The sequence below is a fragment of the Nyctereutes procyonoides genome, unplaced genomic scaffold (genome assembly GCF_905146905.1).
Source record: "Nyctereutes procyonoides isolate TBG_1078 unplaced genomic scaffold, NYPRO_anot_genome, whole genome shotgun sequence".
Taxonomy (NCBI): domain Eukaryota; kingdom Metazoa; phylum Chordata; class Mammalia; order Carnivora; family Canidae; genus Nyctereutes; species Nyctereutes procyonoides.
Genome location: NW_026575051.1, coordinates 15,382,632 through 15,407,407, shown reverse-complemented (window position 1 = coordinate 15,407,407; position 24,776 = coordinate 15,382,632). Strand labels below are relative to the sequence as shown.

At 41.3% G+C, this 24,776-nt stretch overlaps 1 protein-coding gene across 1 annotated transcript in view; it reads left to right on the top strand.

The window, feature by feature from the left end:
- Positions 1 to 24,776, top strand: part of TNFRSF21 (TNF receptor superfamily member 21) — a 68,625-nt gene that overhangs the window by 38,020 nt on the left and 5,829 nt on the right. The window contains exon 4 of the mRNA XM_055330679.1: positions 8,076 to 8,341. Coding sequence (XP_055186654.1) covers positions 8,076 to 8,341 — 266 coding nt within the window. The remainder of the gene's footprint in view (positions 1 to 8,075; positions 8,342 to 24,776) is intronic.

Here is a 24,776-nt window from a genome sequence, read left to right as displayed (position 1 = left end):
TTGAAAAACAAATGAGCATTTCCCCCACATAGGATGAAAATACAAACAGAAACAACAACAAAAAATCCTTAAAATCAGTGCCCTTCGATCCAACCTGGTCAGGTGTCACGTAAGCAGATTTTGCCAAGGAGGAGTTGTTTCTAGATTGCTGGTGATCTTTCTTGACGAGTAACTGGTTGTTGACATTGCAGGGTATGCATAGAATTTGACATATTCAGTATGTCGAATTTTAGAAAATAGGTGGGTTCAAATTTATATGTTCAAAAAATAATGACTCTTATATATATATATATATAAAAGATTTGATTTATTTATTCATGAGAGACACAGAGAAAGAGGCAGAGACACAGGCAGAGGGAGAAGCAGGCTCCGTACTGGGAGCCTGATGCAGGACTCGATCCCAGGACCTCAGGATCATGACCTGAGTCAAAGACAAACGCTCAACCGCTGAGCCACCCAGGTGTCCCGAATCTTACTATATTTTATCAAATCTAAGACATCACTGATGGTGACAGTTTTTTATATACCCACTGTAACCAAGCTATGAAAAGACATTGACTCAAATAACGCATTTGGATGTCTTAGAATCCGTGAACTATGGGCAGTATCTTAGCCACCATCTTGCGTCTTTTCCTTAGAGTCTGACAACATGGTTCTAACTGCACTGTTGGGTTTAGTTTTCTCTGCCTGGCCTATTGGCAACATTTAACGTGCTTGATGGCCTTTTCCACCAAACATTTCCTTACCTTGGCTGCCAGGACACTGTTCTCTGCTCGTCCTCCTCCCACTTCCCTGGCTATTCCTTCTCCATCTCTTTGGCTGGTTCCTTCTCTTTAACTTGACTTGTGAACAGTGGACAGCCCCAGGGCTCAGGACTTGCACCTCTTTTCTTCCTGCACACGCCCCCTCCCTGGGTGACCCAGACCTTTCAATACCGTCTATCTGCTGGTGGTTCCCAAGTGCGGAGATCCAGCCTGGATCTTGTACTTGAATGCAACATGCAAATATCCTTACCCTTGCTTGACAGACCCGGGATGTCTAGATGCACGACACCTAGGATGTATAAATCCCAAACGACACCTCCACATCAGTCACCCATTACAGAAAGAGGTGCCCACTCCAGCCTTCCAGTTGCTCAGACCAGAGCAGAGGGTGACTCCTTCCCTTCCCTCGCACCCCGTAGTTAGCAAACCCAGTAGCAAATCCCATCAGCTTTTCCTTCAAAATATATACAGAAGTTGACGATTTCCTTTCATCACCTCTCTCACCCAATCAATCCCCTCCTCTGGATGATTGCTGTGGCCTCCCGACTGGTGGCTCCTCTTCTGCTCATGCCCCTTCCATGTATTCTTGACATAACAGCCCAAATGATCCTGTTCAAATGTAAGTTAGATGGTGCCATTCGAGACTGAGACATTGAGACTTTGTTTAAAAGTCTCCAGTGACTCTTTGTTGCATGCACAGTCCCAGCCTACAGACCCATATCTGTCTGCACTCCACTTTCACCATTTGTCTCTTAGCTTATGACCCCCGTACTCTGCCCCCTGCCCACTGGCTTTCACCACATCAGCTTCTCTGCTCCTCCCTGTGTGTGCCAACACCCTTCCTTCCTCCATACCTGCTGTTCTCTCTGCCTGGGGTTACATTCCCTCACATACCTGAATGACTTGCTGTCCTACCACCTGTGGGTCTTGATTCAAATGTTGTACCTCATTTCTTTCAGACATTGAGGGAGAAGGCCCTGTATCTAAAATACCCTTGCATCCCCAGCCCTTGCTCTATTTTTCTCTTTAGTATACCTCCCTATCTATCACTAAATATTTCTTATTTTTTTAAGATTTAATTTATTTATTTATGAGAGACATAGAGAGAGAGAGACAGAGATATAGGCAGAGGGAGAAGCAGGCTGACTCGATCCCAGGACTCCAGGATCATGACCTGAGCCAAAGGCAGATGCTCAACCACTGAGCCACCCAGGCATCCCTATCACTAAATATTTCATTACTTCTCACATGAAATATTGAATGCAGGCTTCACGAGGAAAGGCCTTTGTTCTGCTCTGTGTTTTTCCATGCCTCCGAGGCCTAGAATAGTGTCATGTATGGGATAACCGCTCAAGAACTTTTCATTGGATAAATAAATGAGCAAACAGCGTGAAACACAGACTAAGACCAGGAGGAAGGAGACATTTTTGGCTTTGTGCTTTTTGTTTGCCTCCATGGAATGAAATGAAAGGTTATTAGTTTTCCTCATAGCATCAGTGATATCTTTTTTCCATCTGGAGAGTTGTCTACTGTTTTGATAGAACTTGTCATGGTAAACAGTCCATCATTAGTTTTATGAGAACACTTTGCACAGTGGTTTTTTTAGTAGTTAATGAGATTCATCTGAGCTCACAATGATTGCCCACTGAACCTTCAATAAGATAGTGATTAATTCCGCTTCAGAAGTCACTTTTTAGGTTAAAATGAAGTCTAAGCAGTTCCTCTAACATTTATTCTTCAACTAGGGAAGGAGTGTTTTTAACTTGGGGCATTCTAAGCTCCCAATCACTGATAAAGCAGTTTCCTGTGTAATGTGTTGGGAGCGATCCCTGTTGCTATCTCATTTTTTAATCATCCTATGATATACTAGTTACTACAAAACACATGCTCATGTTTTGAGTTTGTTGCTTTTAGAGGCACTTACTGTGTAATTGGGCCAGACAGACCTTGGTCTAGACAGCTTCTCCCTGCAGGGGAAGAATCCGGGAGATTTTCCTGTGGCTCCTGACATGGATGTGGTGGGCCACCCTCATGGGGAAGAGGGAGGCGCCAGAGGGAGAGGCTCTTGCCTAAGAGCGGGGTTCCTATGCTGGGAAGCCCAGCTTCCACTCATTGGTGATCCCAGGACATCTGGCATGGCTTCATGGCAAGGGTGTGTTGGCACGTGGCTCCTCAGTTTCTCAATGGCTGCAGTTATAGAGATTAATGAGATGATAAAAGGTGGGGAAGGGGGGTCAGGCAAGAGGAGAAAGCTGTCAAAAAAGGCTGTCATTCATTCATTTGTTCGTTCATGCATTCAAGATGTTCACCGTATACCTAGTATGCGCTTCGCTCTGGGAGGGGCTAGGGATAATGGTAGTCAAGTCGACCTGGGGCTTGGGCAGAAGGTGGTCAGAAAAGGTATCAACGAGGACATGACCGTAGTGGAGGGAAGAAGCTCAATTCTAGGTATGCTAAAGCCACGCTTTGATTCAGATTTCGAACTTGACGTATGTTGCTCTGTACATACGTTGAACGTGCTGTACCCATCTTCACCCCTGTACCTGCAGTTTGTAAAGCTGAGATCACAGCACGTACTAACAGAGAGTAATGTCTGGGGGCAGGAATTAGGGGGATGGTAGAAGGGAGATAATACTGAGCTCATGTCTCCTGTTTTTTTGTGTACTCACAGGAGAGACTGCGGTGTGTAGAGAAACCGGCATAGGGAGAACTATGGAGTCATCTGTCCTGGGAGGAGGTTGTGTATTAATGACCTTGATGGGGATTATCTCAGTATTAGTCCCTCTACCTTTCTTTCTTGAAGAGTAACGAGAAGGGATATTACATTTCATGAGTATGGGAGATGCAGTGGGAATGCTTGAGTCTTTTTTTTTTTTTTTAAGATTTTATTTATTTGAGAGAGAGGCCGAGATAGCAACAGAGATAGTGAGATAGAGCACAAGCAGAGGGAGGGGCAGAGGGAGAGGGAGAAGCAAGCTCTCTGCTCGGCAGGGACCTGGAATCATGACCTGAGCCGAAGGCAGACGCTTAACCGACTGAGCCACCCAGGTGCCCCTGCTGAGTCTTTTAAGTGATGAGGACTTGGTACCATCACAAAGGTTATAACCTACTCATCTCTCCCACGCACCCATTCTGCGCGAAGCCAGGTGTAGAGCGTGAATCCGGGTTCTGTGTTGTGCATTACAGACAGCCTTTGTTTCCTCTGGCTCCATCACCACTGTCCTTCATACCTCGTCCAGGGAGGCTTTCATGTGGGTTTTAATGATGCACTCATTTCTGATACTTCTCTCTAAAAGGAAAGAGCTTTAATACCCTCTCTGATTATAAAGGTCGATTCAGGTTTTTATGAAGAGGTGGAACTCTTTTTTTTTTTTTTTTTTTTTGCATACTGGAGCTGACATGAGACTTAAAAAAAATGAGCCTCAAATTACTGTTGTCACCCAGATGATATCCAATTCAGGATTTTAGAATGCACTAGAGAATGTCACTTCTTCCACAGTAGCCCAGTCGATGACCTCATGCCTCTGCTCCTGAGTTCCCTGACAGGAAATCTGGGCGGTGTCAGCAGTGGGTACTGATGGGACGCCCTGCATGTTTTTTTTCTTTGGCATTTGCCTTTCTGTGGATGGTGCCCTTCTGTGTGACGGTGCTCCTTCTGACATGTACCAGTGAGATTCTGAAAAGCGCAGGAGCCAGAGCTGTGGTGCTTGCCTTCATTGTTCAGTACCTGCAGTCCTGGTGTTAAAACCTATGTCTCTGCAAAACCCCTGCCGCCTTTTAGGTCCATTGCCCCCACGACTTGTCGTGTAGAGATGGAGGGGACGGAGGAAGCAAAACCCATGTGCTTGCAGGCTCCTGGCTTGCCGGTTTTACTACCTGGTCCCATACATTGCCTTACCTACCCTATGAATGAGAGGTGGTATTGTCATTTTATTGGCGTGGATACTGAAATCTTAGAAGTGGTCATTTTCCAGGGTCACACAACTGACAAGTCATGGCATGAAACCATAAATTGTGATGGCTAAGTTCATGATCTTTCCACAACCTATACCTTAAAATTCAAAAGCTCTGTCCTGGGGCCAGGGCCAACTTTTTGCACACAGCTCCTGGCAAGAACAGCATCTGGTGGATAAGGGCTTGCTTGACTCCTGTGACGATTTCTTTGGAAGCTTCATTCTCAGAGCGCTAGGACCTGACATCACAGGAAAAGCAGAGTTAAGCTCCATACCCCTGTCAACGCTTCGGTGGGTTGAGGGATGTGTTGTTTTTCAACCTAAGAAAAAAGAGACTTGGCATCATTTTCAGCTAAGTGAGTCAGATATATTCAACACATCTGGATGAAAACTTGGAACTCTGATGGGACAGGTGACTGGGGCACTTGGTCAGCCAGAGAGTTGGTCTCCGTTTCACTTACCCTGATGTCGCATTAATAATTGGGGTAGAAACTTGCGTTGTCTCGTGTGTGTGTATGTGTATTCGCATGCGTGCGCCTGCACACACCTGTGTGTGTGTGTGTGTAGGGGTGTTTCTTTTAACAAAATGCTTTTCTAAATCTTTATGCCGTTTGATAATTTAGCCACAGTCCCTCTAAACTGCAACAATTTCAGGGGTTGGTGAACTTCAGTGTGGGCACCATATTCAGGCCCCTACTGGGTTTTGTGAATAAGGTTTTTTATTAGAGCACAGCCACACTCATGCTGTATTGCCTGTGGGTACCCTCACATTGCAAGAGTCCAGGAATTGCAAGAGAGCGTGCGGCACTCCAAACCTAATATGTTTACTGTTGCCCTTTACAGAAAAAGTTTGTTGACCTCTCTTTTTTTCCCTCCTAAGCGTACCATGCCAGAATTTTAAAGAAAAGAAATAAACTTGTTAGCTCCAGAGAAAAGTTTCCCACCTTAAATTTAGCTTCCAGTCAATGTGAGTTGAAGGAAAGTCTCATTGTATCCATTCTTCGTGGTTTTCTTTTTTCCTCCTTTTTTTTATTTGTTTTGTGGCTGAAGGAAAAGTATGAAGAGGAAACCGGTTTTGGAAGAGGAAACTGTTGTTATGTTTGAGCCTTTAAAACTCTGTAATTACCCTATAGAGGCTGTATATTTGCATCAGAAATGCATTTAGTCTTAAGTTTTAGTGTTCAGTATATGGAACATTTATAATGATGGGGTACTTCCAAAAATAAATCAACTCTATAGAAAATGTTAATCAGCTCATCCCCAGGGACCATAGTGAGTATGTCCATTGTACAAATGAGGAAATGGACATGACAGTTAGTGGTTTGCCCAAAGCCACACTGTCATCAGCATTATGAAGATTTAAGCAAAGGTCCCATGTACAAGAAAATGCAGTCATGTTTTCATGTAAGACACTGCGGGCTTTCGTTAAATTAACCTCAATTAAGATTCAGGAAATAATACGCGTTTTGGTATTTGGAAGAAACTACCAAATCACAAAGAGCTGGCTTGCTCCTTAAAATTACCTGCAGGGTTTTTAAGTAGGACATGGAATTTTTTTTTTTTTCCCCGAGGAGTCTGTTGCTTGAAATCAAAAGCTCTGTATCTGGCTAAACATTGCCATGAAAATTGAAAAGCAACTGGTTCAAGTGTATTTCACACTGCCAGGGAAAATCATGTGAGAAGCTCAGTAATGCCTCATTATGTGGCATTCTACTCAGAGTCGACAAGAAAGCAGCCTTCTACTAGGAACTTATTTTTTAAAAGCCATTTGTGGATGGTTGATTCAGGATGTGTATGCAGTCTTGCAGCTCATCTGTCTTTATAGGTTTGCATGGTGGAGTAAGGATTTATGTTGAGGAAACAGCAGGTCCTCCATTTTCAAAGAAACTTCTGGGATGAGTATTGCTCTTTTCTTAGGCAAAAATTGAGAGCTAATTTTAGAAATATTTTGCCCAAAAACTGATGGGAGCAAACACAGATTTTTTTCCCTCCTGGTTAACCTCTAGTTAATTGAAAAATTCGATTTTCTGTAACAGGAAGCTCCTCTTTATTTTCTTTTCCTTTTTTTTTGTTTTTTGTTTTTTGTTTTTTTGTTTTCCTACTTCACTTGGAAATGACTTTTTTTTTTTAAGTAGTATTTTAAAGACATTGTTAACTATTAATAACTGGTATCTGGGCATGTGGATATGGAATACCATTCAGAGACAGGGTATTGGCTGAGAGGATTCACCCATCCCTGTTGTGGTAAAGTGCCAGGTCCCATACTGTGAGGTTCTGTATGACCCCATTTATCAATTTGGGCAAAGCCAGTATATAAATTCACAGAGAAGGTGCTGTGAAGAGGAAGACACCAGAGTGTGCTGCTCAGGGAAAGCTGCCCCTCACAGACGGTCCCTGTCATCTTGAGCTTGCAGCTTCCAAGCTTCGAGATTTGACTTGGCATTTGGCCCTGCTTTCATCAGATCTGCATACTGCAGACCCACATCCACCGAGTTTATAGGTGACTGATAAGCTGGAATGACAATATAATACACTGTCCAGTAAGTTGGGTTCTGTTTCCACTCAGCTACCTTTGTGATGTTGGGCAAGTTATCTAATTTTTCTAGGTGTTATTGTCTTGTCTGTGCAATTGGAATGTTAATGCTTTATAAAGACGTTCCGTGAGCTAATGCCTTAACATAAAACCTAGGAGATCATAGTGATTGTTATTATACTAGCATTTTGGTTATTGTCTCCGTTATAACTGTACAAGTCAACTTACAAGACTGAATAATAGATCAGAAACTTGCTTGTTGAACATACAATTAGAGCCAGGAATGCCTTGGGCTGGAATGGCTGGGCACACTGTTGTTTGACTTGAAGGATACTATTGCCAGAATCTGAAGATCCTTTACCCAGACAGTGGTGGGTCAACTCCACTGCAGTTTTAATCCATGGCTTACCTTTTTCTTAATTTCATGAAGTCACCACTTTTTTAGTCTAGGGGGCCTCTCTTTGGTGGCACTTGTTTTTAGCAGTAATAAAAGAATCACTGATTATTTTGTTTGGGTTTGGCTTTCAAAACAGCTTTATCGGGGCAATTTATTGTCCTTCCAGGATTACTCCTTCTTTTTGGCTCCACATTCAGGAAGTGAAATTTATAGGAGGGTACCTAATTATTCCCCGGGATGGGCTGCCTATGCTAAGTGCTTTACGGAAGGCAGTCTATTCCTTTGGCATGTAACTATGGGAGAGCATGCTTTTTTTAGTTTATTAGAACAGAATGGCTATATATAAAGACCTTTCCTTCCATGCCTGTGTTTGTCTTTTTGTGTATGTGTGTGTGTTTGTCTTTAATCTTATTTTCTCTCTGGGTTAGGGATTGACATCCTGAAACTCGTAGCAGCCCAAGTTGGAAGCCAGTGGAAGGACATCTATCAGTTTCTGTGCAATGCCAGTGAGAGAGAAGTGGCTGCTTTCTCCAATGGGTACACGGCGGACCATGAGCGGGCCTACGCAGCTCTGCAGCACTGGACCATCCGGGGTCCCGAGGCCAGCCTTGCCCAACTAATCAGTGCCCTCCGCCAGCACCGGCGCAATGATGTTGTGGAGAAGATTCGGGGGCTGATGGAAGATACGGCCCAGGTAATGTACCTGGGTTGTTGGTCTTTCCAACTAACCTTTTGGTTTCTGTATTCAGATTTTACCAAGTATACGTAATAAGGAAAAAAACTGCTACCAGGTGTTTGGGTTCACACACGTTCCCCTTCTAGGGCAATGGTTCACAGAGGTTGTCCATTAGAATCATCTATAAACTTTATTTTTTTAATTTTAATTTTTTAAAAGATTTTATTTATTTATTTGAGAGAGAGAGTGAGCATGAGCGAGGGTAGGGGCAGAGGGGAGGGAGAAGTAGGCTCCCTGCCGAGCAGGGACCCAATGCCCGGCGCGATCCCAGTTCCTTGGAATCATGACCTGAGCTGAAGGCAGCCGCTCAACCGACTGAGCCACCCAGGTGCCCCTCAACTAGGAACTTTAAAAAAATTCTGATACTTAGACCCCCCCCTACCCCGAAGATCAATAAGATCAGAATCTCTAGGGGAGGACCAAAAATCAGTATTTTAAAAAGTTCCCTAAGATGCACAGTTGAGAATCATCATGTTTGGGGTATGATCTAGCTAGCATCAGGCATACAGCCAGATATGCTGACAGCAGTGGGTAGCAGGATTGATCATTCCTTCTTGGGCTTGTTCCACCTGTACATCAGATGGGAACCAAGGGGACCTAGGAGTGTCATTTATTTATAGACTCTGGTCACTGAGCTTTGGCTTTGGAGCCGGGCAGCAGCACCAGATTTGAATCCTGGCCCTGACACTTATTAGCTGGGTGACCAAGGGCAAGTTCCTTCAGCTTTCTCTGCTTCTGTTTTCTCACATGTAAGCCAGCCTTATAGGGCTAATTACGATTAGAAATGAAGTATATAGGATACTCGATGCATTGAAAGTGTTTTACAAATGGTAGCTATGATCATAACATAACTGATTTTATTTAGCTTTTCCTTAATCATAGCATGCTTCCCTGAAAGGCCATGAATTAAGTACAAATTTGAGTATTGACTTATATGTCTCAGAAGATTTCGATGAAAGTTTCTGAATGTATTCCCAAAGTAAAGAAAATGTGGCCACCGAGAGGTCTCGGTGATAAAAACCGACTTTTTAAGTGATAAAACCCACTTAAAATTTAAAAGGCCATTCTGTCGGTGTTATTTTTCCAGTGCTCTAAACTTATTACCTAAAGAGCTGGAGAGAAACTTTTACCCCATCAACTCTAATTCACTACCATTCTCAATTTTCTATATTTAAGAGATCCAAGTGCTTTTATTTATTTTTTTTCTTTTATTTTTTTATACTAACAGTGTAGTCTTTCTTCACTATGGAAGTAAACATCAGGTGCATCTTTTATTTAAGTGACTGGATAAAATTTATAGGTGCTAATCGATGCCAAAAGTGGTCATTAAACTCCTGGTGTATATTTAACTTCTTTGATATGGGGAATTTCGAAAAAATATTTATGAATAGTTGCAGTGGTAAACATTTAAAGGCACACACCAGTGTCTTGTGACTTCCTAAGAATGATACCAGAATGTTGGCTTACTGGACACCTGGGTGGTTCAGTGGTTGAGCATTGGCCTTTGGCCTCAGGGCGTGATTCTGGAGTCACAGGATGGAGTTTTGCATCGTGCTCCCCACAGGGAGCCTGCTTCTCCCTCTGCCTGTGTCTCTGCCTCTCTGTGTGTCTCTCATGAATGAATAAATAAAATCTTAAAAGAAGTGTGGCTCACAACTAAAACTAGGCGTCAGGTAGCGGGATTTGAAGAAAGGAAAGGAGGATGTGTAATCTCTAATTAAATAAAATGACTGCAGTTTGAATAAAGGGAGTTGAGAGGCAAACGTGAATGGGCTTCCTTGGAATGTCAACTTTAAGAGCTGATCGGACAAGCAGCAGACCTGAAGAAGGATTCAGATATTGGAGAATAAGCCATTAGATCTTTTTGATGATACCTACAAGAAAGGTAAAATATGATTGACGTAATGTTAGGATTTGGATAAATGGAATATTTGATAAAGTGGAAAGATGATTATGATGAATTCTTAAAGGAAAAGGAGGTGGTTTCTCATTAGAAAAAAACAAATATGAGCATAGGAAAATATAAACATAGGAAAATGAGAAAGCATAAATGTTAATGTTATATTATTAAATCCAGGTGTTACGATTAGAAGTGATTTTTTAAAATTATTTTCTGTCATGAAAACACATGACTTTTGTGATTTAAAGTATTTTTTCAAATGACTAAGCTGAAAGGGCACAAGATAAAGGATAGATAGGGCTTTGTTTCTGCTAAATTGGGATTCTCTCTTCATTTCAATTTTGAGAGAGCAGACAGTAGTTTGTGTGGCAATCCATTCTTCCTTGTTAAGATCGACTGAGGTTTATGATGTTGGGTCAGATTCACCAAAAAAAAAAAAAAAAAGAAAAAAATTGGTAAAATTTACTTTGCTTCTGGTTTCTGCACATCTCATTTTTCTGTGTACACTCAGCAATCATTTAGAATTTGGTCATAGTCTTCAGGATACTTCTCTTTTTGGGGGTGGTGGTGATGGTGGTGGGGTATTGACTATCACAAATGACCTTGGTATGTTTCTCTGATGATCCTGTTGAGGTCCATAAATGTTTATTCAGCACCTACTTTATTCCAGGCACTGTCACAGGTGCTGGGAAAGGTGGGCCCTAGGACTCTGTGGAGGAGGCTGCATGTCAAGGAGAGCGACTCTTAACAAAAATCATGGAGTCAGGGATCCCTGGGTGGCGCAGCGGTTTGGCGCCTGCCTTTGGCCCAGGGCGCGATCCTGGAGACCCAGGATCGAATCCCACATCGGGCTCCCGGTGCATGGAGCCTGCTTCTCTCTCTGCCTATGTCTCTGCCTCACTCTCTCTCTCTCTCTCTCTCTCTCTCTGTGTAGCTATCATAAATAAATAATAAAAAAAATCATGGAGTCAGAGAATAAGAAAAAGTAAACTATGTAGTCCCCAAGTGCCAAACTCTCGTACCCTTTAGTTCTTTCCTCTTATCTATATCCAGCAAGATTCTAATAACCATTTTGTTATTTATTTTTTAAGGAACAGTGTGATCAATGCATCCTAGAGCTTTTTCTGTGGTTCTCATGCAAACTGTGTGTGATGATGAAGGCTGAGAAGCCAATAATAAGCTCCTCGGTCCATGTTTTAATAATGTCCATTATTGTCTAGCAACACTGTGGACTCAACTCTGACTCTAATTTTAAAAGCCAATGAGCATGGATTTCTGCCTGCCAGCTCTTATTAATCACACAGTATATAATTGTCTGCAGGTTATCTCTGAGATTAGTTGAGTCAAACAGGACACAGAGTGCAGGGGGCATAATTGAGACTTATACTTTCCACTTATGATGGATTTGTATTCTTTGTATATTGTGGTCCTGCTGGGGACTTGAGACTTTGCCCTCGGAGTTAATGGAAGCTTAATGTGTAAAAATGACTGTGTGTGTATGTTTGAAAATGGTTAATGTTTTTTTTCCTATTCATGAACCTGAGAGCACCCACGTTATGTTCTACTCAAAGGATTAGCCTAGTGTGCCTTCTAGTTGCCTTTGTCAAGAACAGCTGGTCCATTATTAACCATGGTGGCCTATTAGCCATTTTTTAATTAAACACATCCAAAGCCTGATTTTTTCTTCTTTTTTAGTTTTTTTTTATGTATTAAAAAAATTTTATAGTAATATTCACTTTTTGGCATGCTGTTGAGTCCTTTTTTTAAAAAAAACAAAACAAAACAAAACAAAACAACAACTTAAGTTTTCAAGAGCAGTTTTAGGTTTAAAACAAAATTGGGAGGGACATCTGTGTGGCTTAGTGGTTGAGTGTCTGCCTTTGGCTCAGGTCGTGACCCTGGGGTCCTGGAATCGAGTCCAGTATCAGGCTTCCTGCAGGGAGCCTACTTCTCCCTCTGCCTATATCTCTGTCTCTCATGAATAAATAAAGAAAATCTTTAAAAAAAGGGGGGAATAAAACAAAATTGAGAAGGAGGTACAGAGATTTCCCATATATCTTCTGCTCCAACATATGCAGAGCCTCTCCCACTGTCAGTATCACTTATCAGAATGCTACATTTTTTTTTTTTTTTTTTTTTTTTTTTTTTACTGAAGACAAACCTTCATTGACATAGTCATAATCACTGTAGACCCATGCCTTAGCGCTTACTAAGTTGTATATTTTGTAGGTTTGGACAAATGTGTAATGAGGACATATATCCATCACTATACTGTCATACAGAATATTGAGACTGCCCTAAAAATCCTCTGTGCTGTGCCTATTTATCCCTCCCTCCTACCCCACCACTGACAACCACTGATCTTTTTATGGTCTCCATGGTTTTGCCTTTTCCAGAATGTCATATAGTGGGAATCATGCAGTATGTAGCCTTTTCAGATTGACTTCTTTCCCTTAGTAATGTGCAGCTAGGGTTCCCTCATGTCCTTACATCACTTGATAGCTCATTTGTCTTTAGCTCTCAATAATATCCCGTTGTCTGGTTGTACCAGTTTGTTTCCCCATGCACATTCTGATCCTTTCTTAATCTGAGGTAGGAGTCATATTTTTCAAGTTCAACATCTGAAGCCTTCCAGAATCATATGCAGTCTTCCTGTCCAGGGCATCAGCATTTGGTAGAAGCAGCAAAGCATTGGGACAATAGTTGGAAGTTATTGGGACTTTGCCAGAGCTATTTAAAAATCCTAATACAGCATTCCAAATTGTATGTTATCTCTTTTTTTCTATCCTTTTATTTTGATTTTTTTTAAACTGAGGCTTTATTTAAAGAAAGTCTTTTGTAAGTAACATATATTTAAGGTTTCAAAAAATGTAGTCTGACAGTGTTTGTCATTTAATTAGAAAATTTGAGTGTGGTTACATTTCTCATGGAATTCCTCATATATTTGAGTTTAAATTTACTATCCAATTATTTGTTTTGTATTTGTCCTCTCTCTCTTTCTTCTTCTCTTCTTTCTTGCCTTCTTTTGGATTAATCAAGTATTTTTTTATTACTCCACTTTTCCTCTTCTTTCGGCTTGTTAGTTACATGTGTTTTACTTTACTTTTAATGATTCACATAGAGATTACAACTTGCACACCTAAATTATGGAAGATATTTCATAGGTGTGTACTTCTTACTATTTCCAAACAGCACAAGAACCTTAGGGGACTTTAATTCTGTTTATCCTTCTCTTGCATTATGTTTTTTATTGTCATGAATTTTAACACCACACATTTTTTAGCTCCCCAAAGGCATAATTATTATTGTTTTATCCAGTCAAGATCCATGTGGATTAACCTGCATCTTGAGCTTTTCTGTTGTTCTTCATTACTTTCTGCAGCTTCAACTTCTACCTGAGATCATTTTTCTTTGGCCTCAAGAATACTTAGTGTAGGTTTCCAGCGATAAATTCTGTTTTTCTGTGTCTGGAAAGTGCTGATTAAATAAATAAATAAATAAATAGTATTACTTGTCCTTTGTTTTTCAAGGATAGCTGGAAAAGAGAATTTAGTTTGACTGTTATTTCCTTTTGATGTTTTCGTATCTGGATTTAAGTTTCCCCTGGGAAAGAGCAAAGGGATAAGTGATCCTATGTTAGAATATATATTATGTAACAAATTAAGTGTACAGTATCATACCAGACACTTTTGGCAATGATGAGTGTAAGAGTCGTGCTGTCAAGGAAGCTTATGGTTGAGTGGAAGAAACTTGTATACTTCCATAGTTAAATGGGAATAAATCCACAAGGGTGGGAGGAGGGAAGTCTTGGATGTATGGCTCATCTGCCATTACAGCTCCAAATAGCTCCATTACAGCTCCAATGATGTCTTGGATCATTGTGGAGATGCGTACCAGGTTAAATTCATTCTGGCAGCATGTCACTCTGGGAACATTCTGGCAAGTTCCCTGGCCTCTGTGCCTCAGTTTATTTCTAAGGAAATGGAAACACCAATAGTGCCTGTCCTATGAGCTGTTGTGAGAATTAGTTGAGTATGCCCTACAATAAGTACTTGGTGAATGTTTATTATTCATAGTTGTAGTTATTCCCCAGCTCTAGAGGCAAGAGAATTGGAAGAATGTTCCTAAGTAGCTCCAACTCATACACATAATGGATCCTTTAAATCCTTAACACTGAGCAGTTAGTTACTTACTGTCGGGGGGGTGGCTACTTCCAGTTCCAAGACCGTTAAAGTGGACGGTTCCAACACCGTTAAAGTGGACGGTTGAGCATCAGGGTTGCCATTTGGGTTCAGTGCCCGAGAACTGGAAATTCCCGCTGATAGTAAATATTTATTCCTCACTGCCTGAACAAATGTTCCTAGGCTGGGGATGTTTTCTCTAGTGAAGAAACAAAGGTGATGGTATGTCTGAAGATAACAGTCTGCTTTCTCACTGGCTGTCAGAAAAAGGGTAACAAAATTGAGCAACTGAATTTCTAGGTCTTCTCTTCTCTTCTCTTCTCTTCTCTTCTCTTCTCTTCTCTTCTCTTCTCTTCTCTTCTCTTCTCTCTCCTCTCCTCTCCTCTCCTCTCCTCTCCTCTCCTCTCCTCTCCTTCCCCCAGCTTGGAGGGGGTGGACTTGTTTATTTTATCTACAGGAAACCTTGAGCAAATGATTTCTCAGACTCAGATTTTTCTGTTCAACATGGGAAATCAAGTGGTTATCAGAATTAAATGAGGTACGGTTTTGTTAAACTGGAGAATATAAGAAAGTGAGGTAATAAAGCGACACTTACTGGCCAGGTTCAGCAGAATTGTGATTTGAATCTCAGTATTCCTTTATTGTCTTGTTTTGATAAAGGATGGAAAAAGGAATTTTATGTATATTAAAAATGATAATATTAAAAACAACCACAATAATTTAAAATAATATGAAGTGTTACTGCCTAATAATATAAAGAAATGTTCAGCTATCTGCTTTGACCAGATTTGTCACAAATATAAGGAATTGGTGCTGGGTGGCATCATGTGGCCCAGTCAGTGAAGTGTCTGACTCTTGGTTTTGGCTCAGTCATGATCTCAGGTTGTGAGATCGAGCCCCACGTCTGGCTCCACACTCTGTGCAGAGTTTGCTTGAGGTTTTCTCTCCCTCACTCCCCCCCCCCCCCGTAAATAAATAAATAAAATCTTTTAAAAAATAAAAAGAGAGAATTGGGACCACTCAGGCAGGGATTTGGGTATCTTATCACTCCTTCCCTCTTTCTATTGAATTAGCTAGAATTAAAACTACACTGTAATTTAACTAGTGGACCTGAAACGAATGTTGTTGTGGGCTGTGGTATAGTAGAATGATCTTTTGTTAGAGATTCTTGATCCCTTCTAGAAACCATGCAGGAGACCTATGTCCCAGAGACAGTCCTCTCCTCTCCCCCAACTACAGTAGACACTGTTTGGAGACTGGATGGTTTTGCTCCGTACAATCAACTGGGAGAATCTCAAGAGCATGGAGAGCACTGGGCCGTCTGTCTTGGCAAGGACAGTACCACTGCTTCTGCTGCAGAGGGAACTACAGTTGCTGATTTTTTTGGTTTCCCAGCTGCAGGATACAGCTGTCTTCTCTATGGTCTGACTGAGACAAGCTATTTTCAGAAATTTTATACAGTGAGGGCGAATGGAGGCAAGTGCCAGCTGTATGTTTAACTGCTGTTTTTTTGACTATTCGAATTTGTCTTTGTCTTCCATTTGCCAGTTGGTCATCTCTGAGAAAATGAGGATTATTACCCCCAGGCCCCAAGCTGTTGACTGAACTAGCCTGTATTTTGTGCCTGCCCTCTGCTATGTTACCACACACAGCCTCAGGGATCATTTAAGGTCAAGTTTCTTGATTTGCTGGGTGTGGCAGTGAGCTCTGGGGAACCCTTGGTATAGTGAGAAGGGGACTTTAAAATGAGATTGCTGTCACGCAATAGGCCCAGGTCCATTGAGTGGTGCTTATGTGTAGGATGGTCATCGTACAAAGAAGGGAGACCTGTGAATAAGCCTTTAGGTTTATTTATTTTAAATGTATTTTTATTTATTTATTTTTAAGATTTTATTTATTTACCTGACAGAGAGAGAGAGAGAGAGAGAGCGTGTGCGCAAGAGAGAGCACAAGCAGGGGGAATGGGTCGAGAGAGGGAGAAGCAGACTCCCCACAGAGCACGGAGCCAGACACAGGGCTCCATCCCAGGACCCTGGGATCATGACTTGAGCCGAAAGCAAACACTTAACCAACTGAGTCACCCAGGTGCCCCAGATTTTAGGTTTTTAATGTCATTTCAAGCCATTCTACTTATTATCATATCCCAAGGTTTCATTCAGTTAGTCAACAACCTCTTGTCAGACACCAGCTGTGTGTCTGGTACTATGTAAAGAAGGAAAGTGGTCTCTGGGCCTTTCTTTAGCTCATTTACCAAATTGAAGACTTTTGTGCAAATAATGACAATTCAATGTGATCAGCAGATGTTCTAACAGAAGGGTGCACAGGCAATTACAAGGTTACAGCAGAAGGCAGGGGTACTGACCCACCAAATAATACATAGAAAACAATAGCAGACATATATTTGCCCATTTGAAAGCCATTTTTTTTGAAAGCTATTTTTAAAGAAAAAAACCAGACTGTAGTTTCTTTCAAGACTGGATTTTGGTCCTCATCCCTGAGATTTTCCATTGGGTTTCTTTTTTTTTTTTTTTATGATAGGCACACAGTGAGAGAAAGAGGGGCAGAGACACAGGCAGAGGGAGAAGCAGGCTCCATGCACCGGGAGCCCGATGTGGGATTCGATCCTGGGTCTCCAGGATCGCGCCCTGGGCCAAAGGCAGGCGCCAAACCGCTGCGCCACCCAGGGATCCCTTCCCTTGGGTTTCTGCCTGTGGAGCCCTACGTACTTGATCACACTAACATCTTCTCGGGCCTTTGACTCTGCAAAGAACACTTGTTTTACTGAGAACCTTATTTTGTTTTGCTCAGTTTTCAAGCTTTTCAGAAAGCTTTCACTGTTGTGCAGTATTATAAGTAGAGGAATAAAGGTGCAATGTCTCACTTCATGGAAGTGCTAGAGTTTGAACTTTGAATCTCTAAGAACTAATAGAAGGGACTGGTGGATTCAACAGTTTGACTTTCAATGTAAATTTATAGCTGTCTTGTAAGGATCTGGGGAGGATTAGACCGAGTGTATATACTGGAGATCATGAGTGTAAATGTCTGATCCTGAACTTGATATTGAGTAGGGGCTCAACACATTGTTACTACTATCTTCAGTGTTGAAATTTGAATTCTGTATTCTCCTTTTTTAACTCAAGAGCAAATGATACCCCTCTGTACTTTTAAGGAGAAGGGGAACAAGCATCTGCTGAGTATCCTTGGGACACAATAGATACTCAGCAGATGCTTGTCTGGTGCTTGACATCTGTGATTACCTAGCAAGCTTTCATGGTCCTGAGAGGTATAGGTCGGTATTAGAATTCAAACATATTTCTGTATTTCGTTGTAAATACATGTTCATTGTACGATACACTGTTATATACATGGTTAAGGAAATTATTAAAACAGTACCATTTATGGTTGTAAAATATATCCTTATTTGAGAGATGTTAAAATGTGAAAAAAATACATCATAGAATTAATCAAATATGATAGTTGAGTTTGAGTGTACAGTTTATAAGGAGAAGTGTAGAAGCAGAATTTTGGGTCTTGAGATCGATACTCTCTCCTAACGTGTATTTACACATTTTTTTTCTTTTTAAAATTGCCTTTAAGGATAAGATGGATTAACATAAGCCACTTATTTAGTAAGCACTAATGGAACTCTCATTATGTTTCGAACCTGTACCAGACACTAGAGATACTAGATGAAAACACATGTGTACAAAATACACACAAAATGAAACACACAAATAGGGAATCCTCCCTGAAGAAGCTGACAGTTCTATAGGAGGGATAGGTATGTGAGCCACACTTCAGAGGATATTCTGGGGACTTAAAGTGGGCTTTTATTGTTTTTCCTGAGATACAGTGTCTCCATGTTCAGAAAAGGCCGAATTTATTAGCCGATGACACTTTTCACCCCTTAATCCACACCCTCACTGGCTTTCTCAAAGAATCCACTGAGCGGAAATTAGAATCAGTATTGTGAAAACAAGCTTATTTTCTCCATCAACTACCAGTGCTGGTTATATTTTTATTTATTTTTGAAGCTAATACTCCTATCTGGATAAAGCTTAATAACTTCCAGTTTGGGCCCAGCTTCGCCATCCTGTGTTTATGAGACTGTCTCTTGATCTGTTATAACTCACGTGCCATTAGCAGATACACTTGCTAGGAAGAAATTTCATCACGGTTAGCAGTAGGTTTTATTATGTGCCAGTTGATTTCAACATTTTAAACGCTGATTCCTCATTCTTTGGGAGGGTCAGCTGTTGCTCCTGATTTTCCCATTAATATTTTTTTTCACAGAGAAATTTTGATTTATCCACAGTTGGGCTTTGTCAGGGGACAGTCTGGAATGACCAAACATTAAAATGACTTGTCCCCCAAAAAGAACTAGAAAAAAACATGGGGAAATTATTTTTTGTTTTTATTCTCACAACAGTAGGTAAGTCTCTTCTGACAATGATAGGAAACATGGAAGTCGTACAAGAAAGATTCAACTACTTAACAATAAATGCACAAGCCAGGAAACATAGGCAAATCAAAAGACAGAATAATGACTAGGAGAAGTTGTTTGCAACAGAGTTAATGGCCTTAAAAAATGAAGAGCTTTTAGGAATTAATTAAGAGACCAATGACCCAAAAGAAAAATGCACAGTCTGTGAACAAGACAGCTCACAGAAAAGGAAATACTGAAGACTCTTAAAGGTATATAGATTACCTAGCCTTGCTCAGAATAAGAAAAAGTAAAATGGAAACTACACTGCAATACAATTTTAACTTCTTAGATGATAAGAAGTGGGAAGATATGATACCATTTTTGTGTTGTGAGGGTGTAGGGAAAGACGAACAGTATCTGTTGACGTGTGTGTGTACATTAGTCCAACCTTACAGAGAGTCATCTGGTATTATCTACCGAAGTATATGGCAGTTGACTACTGACCCTACACTTCCAGGAATATGTCCTACATATAGTCCCACATACCTCCTTTATGTGTGTAGAATGTTGCATGTACAAGTATTCCTCGTAGCATCATTTGTAATAAAAGAGGGGTGGCAGCATAAATGCCCTTCAACAGAGACCTGGTCCTGTACACTGTGGGACATCCATACAGAGGGACAGTCCACACTTGTCCAAAGGAGCAAGCCAGCTATTTATGTGCTAACCTCAAGAACGGTTTTTAAGTGAAAAAAAGGCAAGGTGCAGAACAGTGGGTGCACTCGGCTGCCATGTTGTGTTAAAAAAAAAAGTGAAAGTAAAAAAAATGTAAAAAATAAAGAAGAGCTGGGATTGGGTGGAGAATATATATTACCTATTTATTGGTGTAAGTATCAACTGTATGGAAGAGGACACGAAGAGTTGGTAAGAGTTACCGCCAGCAGGGAAGCTGAGAAGCCAAGTACTGTAAGTCAGAGGTTAATTAGGGAGAAGTATTTTTCAAGGTAACCCCTTTCGTACTTTTGGAATTATGTACCAGGTATATTCTAATTCTAATGGCGTGCATCCACCTAGTGATTTTTATTAAATAATACTAACTTAATCAAATTGAGCAAGTTCAAAACACTTGAGTCATGGAGATGAGCTTGAGCCTTCTTATCTCAAGGTCATGTCATGAGTTTCCTATGAAGTTACTTTCTATCTTCCACGCCGCCTTAAGGCAAGCTTCTTGTAAGATTCATGCAACTTTTTTTCATGGTTAGAATTGTTCAAAGGCTTTTTTGTGGGAAAGGCTTCCTAGTGGGTTCTCAGCGAGTGAAATTTAGGGAAACCCACGTCATTTCCAACAGCATGATCTCCTCGTGTGTCCATGGGGCTGAGCTCTTGTAAGGTTCAGCAGTATGTTTGAATGTGAGTGGGCTCCAGCTCTGAACCAAGAGAGCCCACTTACTCTATCATCACTTCCTTTTTCGAGAAAGCTGGTCTGTGAGTCAGCTCAGGGCTGTAACATTACCGTTGATGTCAGCAGCCCCGACAGCTTGCAGACACATGCGCCAGCGGCTGGGCGGGGCTCACCCTCCCTTCCTTCTCCCTCCAGAGCCAGCTGGTTCTTACCAGCCCTGGCAGCTTTGTCCAGCACTACTTGTGGCTTCCTGTGGCATTTCCCCTCTGCATCCAGGAGAGGAACAATTCTTTTGCCTAGGGCAAGGATTAGCCACCTTCACTTAAATGTGGGTGGATTTGTAGCCTTTGGGATTCAGTTTTGAACTTAACTCTTAGAAATAAACAGAATTGGGGCGCCTGGGTGGCTCAGGCGGTTAAGTGTCTGCTTTAGGGCCCTGGGATGGAGCCCCATGTCAGGCTCCCTGCTCAATGGGGAACCTGCTTCTCTATCTATCCCCCAGCACGTGAGTTGTCTCTCTCTCCAATTAATTAATTAATAAAAAAAGAAATTAAAAAAAAGAAATAAACGATAGATGGATGACATACACACAAGACTAGCAACTGCCTTGACTTGGGCTTGGGGTAGTTAAAGGATAAACACACTCTAGCCAGCTAACCTGGGATAAAGTTTAAATAGAGTCTTAAGTAAGGTTGCAGTTGGTACAAAAGACTTTCTCGTTATGCTATGCTTGGATAGAACTAGGGTGGGTGTGAAGTGCCTTTTAAAATAATTCCCCAGTGGTTCTGATATTTTTTGGCCAAGTTAATCCTCTGAGCCTCACGAGGGCGAGTTCCTTCATTCTGCAGGCTCTGCTGTGGCTCCCAGCTCTCGGGGGCAGTGCATGGCTGGGTGGCCACTCAGCTGTGCTACCGCTGGCGTGTGACACAGGACTTCCCGGGGAAGCTGAGCAGGGCTTCTTGGCATTGCACTCCTGTTTCTGCTTCCATCCTATGACCTCCAGTGACCCTGGGGGGATCTAGACCACATAAGGGCAGCAATGTCCACTTGCCAACTGATGATTTGATTTATGTGTTAGCCCTTTCCCTACTTATGCAATGGAAGCACCTTCTGGTCTCCCTTTCCTGTGGCAAGAGAAGAAAGACGGAAAGACAACACAGACTAAAGAATCAGAAGCCTAGGAAAAGTTTGGGGAATTTTTGTCTTATAGTTATTTGGCTCTTAGCCCTTTTGTAAAATTTATTTTCCCAAATAAAAAATAAGGCTTATGAAACAAAGAAAAGTTGAAAACACAGTACAGCAAACACCCATAAATTTACCACCTAGATTGAACAGTCAGTTCACATTTTAACATCTTTGCTTTATCTATATACACACATGTGTATTTCTAATTCTTATTTCCATTTCCAAGAGTGCCCTCCAAATTTCTTAAAACTGTAACACTTCTTCTGAGGGCTAAGGGATCAACATCTTGTGTTGTTCTTTTCTTCTTTTTGTTTGGAAAAAAGTTTGTACTGAGGAAATTTGGATTATCTTGCCAAGACTTATTTCTCTGAGTTGAATTTATTTATTTTTTAATCTTTTTTTTAAAAAAGATTTTATTTATTTATTCAGGAGAGACACACACACAGAGAGGCAGAGACATAGGCAGAGGGAGAAGCAGGGCTCCCTGAAGGAAGCCCGATGCAGGACTTGATCAAAGGACTCCAGGATCATGCCCTGAGTTAAAGGGAGACAACTGAATTGAATTTAATAAGAATTTACACTAGAAGAGTAAACTCATTGTCTCCTACCCATTTTTCCTTTTTTTAAAATTAGGGGCCACCCTGTGTTTCTTTCATTTTTTTAAGGGAGAAATCATTGTACTTCTCAGATATTCTTTACTACCTGAACTTAGGAATTGAATAGATTCAGATAATTTTTTGAGAGATGGTTGGTAACTGTCATTATCTGAACCCTCATTTATATCTGAAATCCTGGCACTACCTAGATTCAGGTAACAAAGCTTTCCTTACTATACCATCTGCATCCTTGTTCTCTAAACATAGAGACTGCATAGATTCAGATATCTAGATATTTACATGGCAAGGGAGATAGCCCTTGCTTTTATCAGAGCCCGGTCTTATATACCTACTAGACTTATAGGAGGTAATGAAATCTAATTTGATTTTGATATCATGAGCAGCTGGGAGAGCAGGGGAAACAAGCTTGAGAAAATATAATCCTTAAATCATTTTAGTTATATATTTGTTTGTGACTGTAATTCCTTTGAGATAAAACTTTAGTAGAAATTGAATGTGTTTGTTTCTCTTAACTGTCACTGGTCTATTGGGACCTGGAATATTTTCAAATACAAAACTAAATTATTGGGCCATAGTTGAGGTATCTGATATTTATGGAATCTTTCATCTTTATCTCAGGGTGGCCATCTGGCTTATTGCTTGCACTGAGTTTACGGGGGGTTGACATTTCCTGTAAACGTAGTGGGTCCAGGCAGAGAAGTGACAACGGCTCAGCCAGGAGGATCATTTGGAAAGTGGACGGACCTGATCTTGAATCCTGGTACTCTGACCTTGGGCAGGTTATGCAAACCTCTTAGAGACTCAGTTTTCTCATCTGTCAGATGATGCTCATAAGAGCAAATGGATTACTTATATTTCATGCTGAATCATTTTACATATACTGGTAATGGTTTATTTCTTAAAGTCCCTGTTGTTTATTGGATCTGAGTAACAAGCTGGCCAACTCAGATGGAATAGCAATTAGTTTTCATTGAATTTAGCAGTTGAGCTTTTAAAGACCATTATTAAAGTGATGAAAAATTTCACAAATGTGGCATAGGATTCTCCCTTCTTATTGAGTGTTGGATGAGGTATGGAGGGAAAGTTCAGTGGAAGAAGTATCCTTGACTGTAAAGGAGGCTTCTTCTTGAGTCTGTCAGGCATAACTGACTATGGAGGGGGGAGAGGGGCCTTGGGGAATCCAACTGGGTGGTGCCAGGAGCCAAGGGGTTAAGTTGAACCATTTTAGCAGATTGGCAAAGAGCATCTCGGCTAGGTAATTAATGCTTCATTTCAGGGGGTCATTGATGCATCAAAGTTGTTAATTACTTTTATGAAAATAGATTGTGCAACCACAGGGAGATTGTTTGTAATTGGGTAGTAATTGAAAATAACTCAGTGGTAAACTTGAGTTGAGTGAACCAGGTGGTGGGGGTAACTTGGAAAGAGAAAGAGAGTTGGGGTGGGTGGGTTGGTGGCAGAGAGAATGACATAGCAATAGTAGGGCAGACAATAAAGTAGATACAAGTTGAATAGAGATGACCTGGTCTAAATCTTTTTTGCTCAGAAATGAGGAAACAGGTAAAAGGAGGGAAGGGATTTTTCTAAGGCCACACAGCTAGTTAGAGGTCTATTTCCTTTTTTCCCTCGCAGTGAAATTCCAGGATATTAATGACTTTCAGGTTTAAGAGTTGACTGTGAGGAACATACAATGCATGCTGGAAAGATTGCTTCTGAGGCTGGAGTTCTCTGGCCATTCCTATTTGCAGAGTATGCTTAGGAAAACTGCTAGCTTGTAGCAGGGAAGAAAGGGAGTCCTAGGACCTTGTTTCATTTATAAACCACTTTTGCCATGACCAAGGCTTGGAAGGGTGTTCCTTTACCATCCATGGCTGCACCATCCCCCAGGGCAAGAAAATTTCAGTCTTCCACACAGTGTATCCCCTTAGGAAGCGCGAGGCAACGGTGAAAGTGTTTTTCGGTTTGGTATTAAAAGAGAAGACTTATTTTTGAGCTTCAGCTTCAGGCTGTAATTTAGCTGAGCGCCCTGAGTGGGTATTTTGGAACCTGTAAGAGCAGAGGATTGCCAGGACGCAGCTGGAAATGGCTCGTTCCAGTGTAGCCCAAATACAAGTTCAAGCGCTGTTCTCACAAACGCTGCTGCAAACCTCTGCAGCCCAGAGATGTTCAAGCCCACACATTTCAGTCAATGCCTTGTTTACCTCATCCATTTGGCTGGTTCCTTGTGCTCAGTGGTTCTGGTAATCGGAAAGGAGAACAGTCAGGTCAGCAGTGGAGCTTTAGATGTGACTCAGCCATGGAGTTAAGGTGAAACATTTATCTCTCTTTCCCTCTCACTTGGGACTAATAAATACAGTATCAGGAAGGACTGAGTGCATTTGCATGGAAGCTGATCAGGAGGACATTTGGGGGCCCATTTGGCCAAAATAAATTGCATGTTCTTGAAGTTCACACGATAGAACCTGGTTTGGGCTGCTTGGGGAGCTCCCTCCCTCGTTATCCCTGCCTCCTCCCCTTTCTTACCGTCTCTACCTCATTTCCCCAGTGAGTCTTCCCAGTTAGCGTGATTAGCTCGTGGCTGGAAGGCAAAAAGAATATTTTTTTTAAAAAAAATATTTTATTTACTTGAGAGAGCACAGGCAGTGGAAAAGGAGAAGCAGGAATCCCATTGAGCAGGGAGCC